General features: G+C 37.2%; 1 protein-coding gene across 1 annotated transcript; it reads left to right on the top strand.

Annotated features, from left to right (window-relative positions):
* The first annotated feature begins 1,231 nt into the window (after positions 1-1,231).
* Positions 1,232-8,728, top strand: LOC145955779 (uncharacterized). Its single transcript, XM_083070942.1, has 2 exons — positions 1,232-1,482; positions 1,582-8,728. Exon 2 carries the CDS (start codon positions 5,668-5,670, stop codon positions 7,063-7,065), a length of 1,398 nt encoding a protein of 465 aa, XP_082927068.1. The 5' UTR covers positions 1,232-1,482; positions 1,582-5,667; the 3' UTR covers positions 7,066-8,728.
* The last annotated feature ends 587 nt before the right edge of the window (positions 8,729-9,315 follow it).

Here is a 9,315-nt window from a genome sequence, read left to right on the forward strand (position 1 = left end):
TTGAGAGTCTTCGAGTCTTATTTCCGACCCGGACAATTTTAGGGGTCTACACATCACCACATCTACATCGGTTAACAAAAAAACGATGTAAAAATAAGGCATGGTGGCATTATTGTAATTAGCTATATAATATCAAGCATATTTACATCGGTTTTAAGTGAGACCGATGTAAATATACAATAATCTACATCGGGTTTAAGGAGAACCGATGCAGTATTAGAAAGACGGTGGCATTTTTGTAAATAAGCCAAAAACACAAAGATATCTACATCGGTTAAGTTAGTGACCGATGTAATATTGAGAACCCTTAATTTGCTACCCGCGCGCGCAATCCCTGAATCCCTCTTACTCCTGAATATTGAGAACGCTTTGCTTTCCCCGCGCGCGCATGAGCCCTTGCCCCGCCATTGCCCCGCCGTTGCCCCACCCTTGCCCCGTTGTTGCCCCACCCTTGCCCCGCCCTTTCCCCTAAATCCGTTGCTCCTGAATAACCCTCTATAAGCATCAATTGAAACCTTTTTCTTTGATTTGCTTACCTTGCGCACCCATGAGCCCCTGCCCCTGAATCCCTTGCCCCTGAATAAACTTCTCTAAGCATCATCTATAACTTTATTATTTTATTTTCATGTATAAGGTTTGTTTTGTGCAACCCCTTTCCCTCAAAGAAACCTCTCTGGAAGCATTGGAAGCCTCATTGTGTTGCTTTCGAATAGCAGGTTCGTCTCACCTAGACGTAAGTTTCTGATGAATGTTTAGGGTTTCATCGAGTTTAGGGTGTTTTGTGAAATCTGTGTTGTAGGGTTCTTTCTGGGGAATAGTTGAGTTTTCCAATTTTGATGTGGTTCTGTGTTCACATGCACTTTGTTTTCACTTTGGATATCTTTTTGTAATGGGTGGTGCTATGTTGGGAGGTGCTAAAAAGTCAGGTGTTTGACTTCTATTTGGCATAAAGCACATGGTGTTTTCATGGGAGGGTACTGAGTCAACAATCAGTTGTATTTAGTGACTCTAGATTCAGTTTTAGTCGTAAACAAGAAATTGAATGAAGTCAAAGAATTGATTCGTTCCAATTATTGCTGAACATTTTCAATGATTTGATTCTTCAGCTGAATCATTCGGTGAATATATATATTAACTATTCAGTGGCAAATGAGGATTGTCAAAATTCAAAGAGTACTATAGAAAATTTCTGAATCAGTAACTTGTTATTTGTCCATTCCTTTTCTTAGGTTAACTATAGAAAAAATAAGGGTTTTTTGTCCTTAGCTTATGCCTTGTTCTAATCTTTTTAGGAGATATTATTTGAATTGAGAGTTGTTCTTCAGTACTGAATTTGACTTTACACAATATGAATACATTTGCAGGGGATCAAAGATATTTGGGTCTTTTGTGTCTTTTCTGAAGAGCAAGGATTCAAATGATGGAACAGAGCAAGCTTTGGTTTCTGAATTGAGTGCTTTGGATGACCATCTTAAGGCCCACGTACATATGTGAATTTATAATAAACTAATTTTATTTTTGTTAATTATTTTTTTTTGTAATGGCTAATTATCGATGCTAATATGCTGGTGGCATGGCCAGGGTCCATATGTTGCTGGGGAGAAAGTCACTGCTGTTGATCTGAGTTTGGCACTAAAATTGTACCATCTAGTGATAACACTTGGCCACTTCAAGAGTTGGAGTGTTCCTGAAAGTTTGGCCGCTTGGCCACTTGTCCACAACTACACCAAGGTATGCGGTTGTTTTCTGCGATGCATGTACTCTTTTGGAATTTACTTAGGTGTGTCTTTTGCTTTGCTATTGAACAGTGACATTGATTGGTATTTGGTGATGAAAATTTTTTGTGGTCAAACTTGTCATCCCAATATACTTAAAATTTCTTTAAAACGACTCAAGTATCCCTTTAAACCGTCTGAAAAGAAAAAAGACTAAAGTAAAGAAGTAAACGCAATTGGAAAAGACTGGTCTTTTGGTTTAAGAAAAAACTTGTTTACCAATAAAGAAGTCTAATCCTGATTGTGCATGACAAAAATACTGTGCTACGGCCTACAGTGCACAAAAGGCAATCTATTTTTCTCTTGTGAATTGATCCTGCATTGAGTAACGTAAATCTCTAATTTTCTGATGGAAATCTAATCCCCAAGGATCCATTTAGAAGAGGTAAGACCAAGAAAGGTGAAGGATGATCCAAGAAGGCTCACCCATGAAGACCATTGGGCCTTTAATTAGGTCCATGGTTAGGAAGCTAGAGGAGACTTCTAAAGAGGAGGTGCTCAAAGACCTTTGCTCATCATGAGCATTGATTATAGTTCCTCTTATTAGTCTCTTAAGTTTCCATTGTACATACTTGTATAGTTGTTTTCTTGTACCTTGTATATAGTAGATACTTGTATAGGTGTATTTTTGCCTTTGTATTTGTGAGGCACTTTATTTCCTTTTTAGTAGCTATTGTATATTGTTTCTAGGGTAGGTTACTTGGACACTTGGACTCCATTTAACCTAACCTAGAAATACATTCTTTTCTTAGTTTTCTAGTAGTAGGATTGGGAGTGGCATTAGCAAGCTAGAGAGTGCCATTAGCAAGCTAGAGAGTGTTACTAGCAATTTAGCCAAAAGGTGGTCCTAGGCTAAAATTTACATATTGGGCTCATTTTACTCCTAATTTTTCATAGATTTGATTTAGCTAGGTTCCATTCACATTGGATGAACCTAACTAAACCAAATTAACAATTTCAAAACCGGTTGGAGTAAATTAATTCCAAAGAGCCACCCACCTAGATGTGTTCACACTTGTGTTCACACTTGTGTTCACACTTGGCCAAATTTCTTGGTTCTTCTCAAGCTTAGAAGCTTGAAGCACAAGCTTCTCCTTAGCTTGCTTACTAAGCAAGCTAAGTGAGTAGCTTGCTCTCCAAGCCTCTAGACCATGGATGGTTAGCTAGACCTTACCATGGTTCCTAGTGAACCATGGTTAAGACTAGCTTGCTCTCCAAGCTTCCTACTCCTATATTTTCGTTTTTCCTTCATTGTAAAACACTTTTGATGAATTAGAGATTGTATTTTCTGAGTTGAGTTCAGATTTCTCTCTTCCAAAAGTCCCTAAACCTCTTTGAGTGCATCCAATTCTCTTATCCCTTCCATAGAAGAGTGTGGTGAGAATTGAAGGGGCTTATCTCTTCTCCAAGGAGTGGCGCCTCTTGGGAGTGTTCTTCCACCAACCGTGGTGGCTTTAAGGCTTCCTCCTCCATAGGAAGCCTTAACCAAGCATAGAAAAGAATCAAGGAGTTCAAGATCTAGGGAGGAGCTTGAAGGAAACTCAACATCAATCCGGGTCTCCAACAAGTCTTCCATCATTTGGTATCAAGAGCTAGGTCTCCTTGGTAAATTCTTTCCTAAGCTTCTTTGTCTTGTTTTGTTCGGTTCATATCATCCTAATATGTGTCTAAATTGTTCTCACATGTATTTCCTTTTTGAGTCTTGTGTTTGTGTGCCTTGAGTGGTTCTTGTGTCACATATATAAATCTATAGAACACACTCACTTTGTCTTGCTTGTTTTTTGGTTCTTCTTCTAAATTCTTGTGAACCAATCCTTGTGTGTGCCTTAGGTATTCTTTGTATGTCTTTTTAATTGTTTTAGGACTTCTTTTATCTTCCTTTGGACTCCTAAATAATTCGGTCAAAAGAAACTCCTAAAAAAGAAACAAGAATTCAAGCTTTTTACATTTCTTAATCTACTAGTTTTGTCTTAGAGTCATGTGTAGTTGTTTTTCTTGTCATTAAATCCTTGTTGTGCCTTTTTCTTTTTGAATCTTAATGTGTTAATCTCTGTTCCTATATTGTGTCATTGCTGGTTGAACATTAAATAACTCTTAGTGTGCCCATAAAAAGATTCCAATACATGTTATTAGACCTAACATGTTCTAGAGTCAATTTTTTGTGAACTTCAATTGCTATTTGTTTCATAGCAATTTGTGACCAGCAATTCCTTGTGTGTTTTGTGCTTGTTTTGACAAAAGAAAACAGAGGTAGAAGTGTATTGAAAACGAAAATTAAAGTGTACAAAAGAAGTGAACAAACTAGTACTAAAACTAGTAACATTTTGTGTTGAAATTTTTGACTAGTACACTTACACTTCTACTCTTCTTGTTCTTCTTTTCTCCACCACTTGGAAACCTCTTTATTAATTGTTTGGCCTCTGTTTGAAGTGCTTACACTCTGTATTGAAAGAAAATAAAGAAAGAAAAGTGACAAAAAGAAAAGAAAAAGAAAAGAAAACAAAAGAGAAAACCTAGAAAAATTAAAGTGAAAACAAAGCAAATTTTGTAGCACTTGGCCTTGAATTTTTGTGTGAATTTTTGTGAGGTTTGCTTGCTGTCCAGTGGTTGGAAAAAGACCTTTAAACCTTCAAAACAATTGCACAAATTTTATTTTAATTTTTGTAATCCATTCTAGTGCCATTCTTAGGTTTAATCCTTTGTGTGCTAGCCTTTGAAATTTGCCTTTATTTGTTGCTTTGTGTCTTCTTGGCTCTCTTTGTTTTGTCACACTAATTCCTATTATAGTATAGCCTTTTCTAAATTGTGCTTTTCAGTTTTCATTCATTGGCCTCTATTCTCTCTTGTTTGGTTGCTATTCCTTGTGAGACATAATTTTTCTTCAAGCCATCACACTTGGAAGGAAGGCTTAATTGAGACATATTGGATCATCTCAAAGGAGTTTATACTTGAAGGAGATTGAGGTACACCCAACCTGAGTGAAACACCTTTGGATAGGCTAATTTGTTTGTTGTTTTGCAGCCAAGACTTGTTTTCATTTTTGGTCACAAATTAGAGACGGATTTGGAAACAAAACTAGTGACGGATTTGAAGCCATTAGTGACGGATTTGGCTAACTTGGTGAAGGCTTGGTGGAGACCAATTTGGGAAGCTTCCCCTTGACTTCAAGGCTGTTCCAAACCTGTCCTAGCTGCCCTTGGTGGAAAATTCTTCAAGAAGATTTTGTTTTGTTTAGTTTCCTTGTCTTGTAACTCATTAACCCTACCTTGGGTTAGTTTTGTTTAATTTTGCTATTGTATACAAACCTACATTTAGGAGTGGTTGTTTGGAACATTGTTTAAGTTCCACCACTTCCTAAATAGTTCTAAACAAAGTCTAATATACTCGGTTAGTACATGTGGAAGGGTCCCCAAAGGCTTTAAGTGCCATTTGGGCTTCCATTAGGACACGCCTAGCTTTATTGCTTTCATAATTCGTTTAGACTTGTGGAAGTGTCCCAAAAAGCTTCAAGTGCCACTTGGACTTCCACATTAGGACCCTACGACTAGTATATGCTTTACTTGCTTTCATTTTTACTTGTTTAGCTACTAAGTTCGTTTTAGAAGGCTTCCTTGCCTACTAGGGGTTTCGTGCACACACACATAACTACTTTGCTTACTTGTGTGAAAATTTGTTTTGTAAGAAAAGTATAAGGGGGTTTAGTAATTTCCACTTGAAAAGGCTTGGTTATTAAGTGGCTCCTTGTAGCTCACCTCCCTTGATAGTGCAACTTGTATACTTAGACCTCCAAAGTACTTAGTATTACACCAAAAAGAAAAACTCTTTGTGAAAATCTTTATCACTCACTTTGCAAATTCTTTTAAAATTTGTGAAAACCTTTTCTCTTGCAAAAATGAGTGATCATTCTCGTGATAGTAGTGTGCATGATAAATATTCTCCTAAGAGTCATAAAAGCACTAAAGATGAGCTTAGAAAACTTAGGGAATATATTAGGAGAAAAGAAATAGAAAATGAAAAGAATAATGAAACAATAAGAGAGTTGTTGAATAAGCTTGTGGTGGGGGGTAAGACTAGCAAACCCCATGGCAATAAGGGTCATGGGCCTTCCAAGCCCAAAAGACATGATGGTGAAGGGCCTTCTAGGTCTCATAGGCATAAACATGAAGAAGAAACATCTAGGTCCAATAGTCATCAATCACACACTCACCCATCCTCAAGTGAAGGGTTTTATAGTAGTCACCATGATGATGGCTTCTATCAAAGACCCCCTAGGCATCATAGGCCTAGGCATGAAACAACCTCTTCTAGAGAACCTAGGTTTGACCTTCCTCCCTTCCATGGAAAAGACAATGTTGATGACTACTTAGATTGGGAGATGAAGGTTGAACAACTCTTCACTTGCCACAATGTGAGTGAAGAAAGAAGGGTTCCCATGGCCACCCTTAGTTTTCAAGGGAGTGCCATGCATTGGTGGACTTCCCTAATGAGAGAAAAACAAATTATGAGAGAGCCCTCCATTAAATATTGGAATGAACTTAGGAGTGCCTTAAGGAGAAGGCACATTCCTCCTTATTTTGAGAGGGAGTTAATGGACAAGCTCCAAAGACTCCAACAAAGGAACCTTAGTGTGGAGGAATATAGGCAAAAAATGGAGTTTCTTATGCTTAGGGCTGGAATTAGGGAAAAAGAGAGAACCACCATTGCTAGGTTTCAAAGTGGTCTAAACCTAGAAATTAGGGACAAGGTTGAACTACTACCCTATAGAGACCTAAATGAACTAGTTCAACTTTGTGTGAGGGTAGAGCAACAACTTAGGAGAAATCCTAGCCTTAGGAAGGAATCTACCTCATACCCTAGGAAGGACTTCAAGAAGGAGGGTCAATCCTCATATTCAAAGGATAGACCACTAGAAAAAGAAAAATTAGAAAATAAAAACCTCCTAAGTCTTGAAAAGGAGGAAGAAAAGTTTATAGAGTTGGAAGGAAGTGTCCCTTCCAAGGAAGTTGTTCCTAGAAGTCAATTTTCAATAAATCATTCAATAAAACAATGTCTTCTAGTTGAACAAACTCTTTTCCTTCTCTATGTTAAAAAGACACTAATCTTGGAAAAGAGTAAGGAGGATAGTGTCTCCTCCAAAAATCTTGTGATAAAGGAAAGTCACTTTTCTATTAAAAATGATTGCAAAAAGACTTTTCTTCTTCACAAAGATTTTAGCTCTTTTTCTAATGCTGCCACAACTTTAGAGCTTAAGATCCACAACCTAAACATTTTTGAAAATAAAGGATCTTAAGTTCTTAGTCTTGTGAAGAAGGAGTGGATTTCACCTAGTTCTACTTCTTATGCTACTACTTTGGTGGTGCCCAAAGTAGACAACCATTGTTTATTTAGGACTTCTCTTTCTTTAGTTGTTCTAATAAAGCACCCAACTTTTGGTTTATATTGTTTATTAGATACATCTCAAGGTGTTTTATTTTCTATTTTTGATCTTAAGGGAAGTTCAAACTTCTTTGAACTTAACTTGACTACTTCCCTTCAAGACCAAATTAGAGTCTATGAATCTTTTAAACTCTTTACACCCTCATCCATGATGTATCTAACATATAATATGATCAAAGGTTGTCTAGGTAGTTTCCTTATTATATTCACTTTGTTTTCTTGTAGAAGCCTAGGTTACCACATAGGGTACTTTAGGCAAGATATCTTAGTATGTAGGAGTACTTCACTAGTTTCTTATAGTTTTAGTACTTTAACATTTTTAGGATTTAGTTTTACACTTAGACTACACTATAGTGAGGATCCTATTCTTATGCTTAGAGAACCCATCCATCCAAGTCTAAGAACCCTTGGTAGGACTATAAAAGGGATTCCTCATAGGGTGCACTTTCCACATGTATTATATGCATATTTTATTACTAATGCTTTGCTTCTTATTTTTGTAGGTGATGCTATCCTTGTGGAAGGACCACGGGATTTGAGGACAAATCCTTTCGAAGGGGGAGGGTATGATGGAAATCTAATCCCCAAGGATCCATTTGGAAGAGGTAAGACCAAGAAAGGTGAAGGATGATCCAAGAAGGCTCACCCATGAAGACCATTGGGCCTTTAATTAGGTCCATGGTTAGGAAGCTAGAGGAGACTTCTAAAGAGGAGGTGCTCAAAGACCTTTGCTCATCATGAGCATTGATTATAGTTCCTCTTATTAGTCTCTTAAGTTTCCATTGTACATACTTGTATAGTTGTTTTCTTGTACCTTGTATATAGTAGATACTTGTATAGGTGTATTTTTGCCTTTGTATTTGTGAGGCACTTTATTTCCTTTTTAGTAGCTATTGTATATTGTTTCTAGGGTAGGTTACTTGGACACTTGGACTCCATTTAACCTAACCTAGAAATACATTCTTTTCTTAGTTTTCTAGTAGTAGGATTGGGAGTGGCATTAGCAAGCTAGAGAGTGCCATTAGCAAGCTAGAGAGTGTTACTAGCAATTTAGCCAAAAGGTGGTCCTAGGCTAAAATTTACATATTGGGCTCATTTTACTCCTAATTTTTCATAGATTTGATTTAGCTAGGTTCCATTCACATTGGATGAACCTAACTAAACCAAATTAACAATTTCAAAACCGGTTGGAGTAAATTAATTCCAAAGAGCCACCCACCTAGATGTGTTCACACTTGTGTTCACACTTGTGTTCACACTTGGCCAAATTGCTTGGTTCTTCTCAAGCTTAGAAGCTTGAAGCACAAGCTTCTCCTTAGCTTGCTTACTAAGCAAGCTAAGTGAGTAGCTTGCTCTCCAAGCCTCTAGACCATGGATGGTTAGCTAGACCTTACCATGGTTCCTAGTGAACCATGGTTAAGACTAGCTTGCTCTCCAAGCTTCCTACTCCTATATTTTCGTTTTTCCTTCATTGTAAAACACTTTTGATGAATTAGAGATTGTATTTTCTGAGTTGAGTTCAGATTTCTCTCTTCCAAAAGTCCCTAAACCTCTTTGAGTGCATCCAATTCTCTTATCTCTTCCATAGAAGAGTGTGGTGAGAATTGAAGGGGCTTATCTCTTCTCCAAGGAGTGGCGCCTCTTGGGAGTGTTCTTCCACCAACCGTGGTGGCTTTAAGGCTTCCTCCTCCATAGGAAGCCTTAACCAAGCATAGAAAAGAATCAAGGAGTTCAAGATCTAGGGAGGAGCTTGAAGGAAACTCAACATCAATCCGGGTCTCCAACAAGTCTTCCATCATTTTCTCCTCAAATAATATTTGAAACATCAATTTGATCCTTAAAAGATTAGTACATGAATTTAATTATTTAATGATTTTTGTCATCAAGATGTACTATTTATTCAAACTGAATTGATGTCACTCAATGAAAAAAATTTAATTATAGGCAATCTCTCAAGAAACAAAAATAACAAGAAAAAAATCATAGCAGATCAAATTGAGGGTTGCTTGAGAATTGTCATGAAAGAAGTTGGTGTCCTAGATTTATTACTAATGCCTCTTTCGTGACATTCATCTGTATCTAAAATTTGAAGTGCATATTTGAC

Source organism: Cajanus cajan, chromosome 3, assembly GCF_000230855.2.
Source record: "Cajanus cajan strain Asha chromosome 3, NIPB_CcT2T_4, whole genome shotgun sequence".
NCBI lineage: Eukaryota > Viridiplantae > Streptophyta > Magnoliopsida > Fabales > Fabaceae > Cajanus > Cajanus cajan.

What these genes read in the sequence shown, in the direction of transcription:
- LOC145955779 (XM_083070942.1), top strand. Translation starts at nt 5,668, where the DNA reads ATGAGTGATCATTCTCGTGATAGTAGTGTGCATGATAAATATTCTCCT.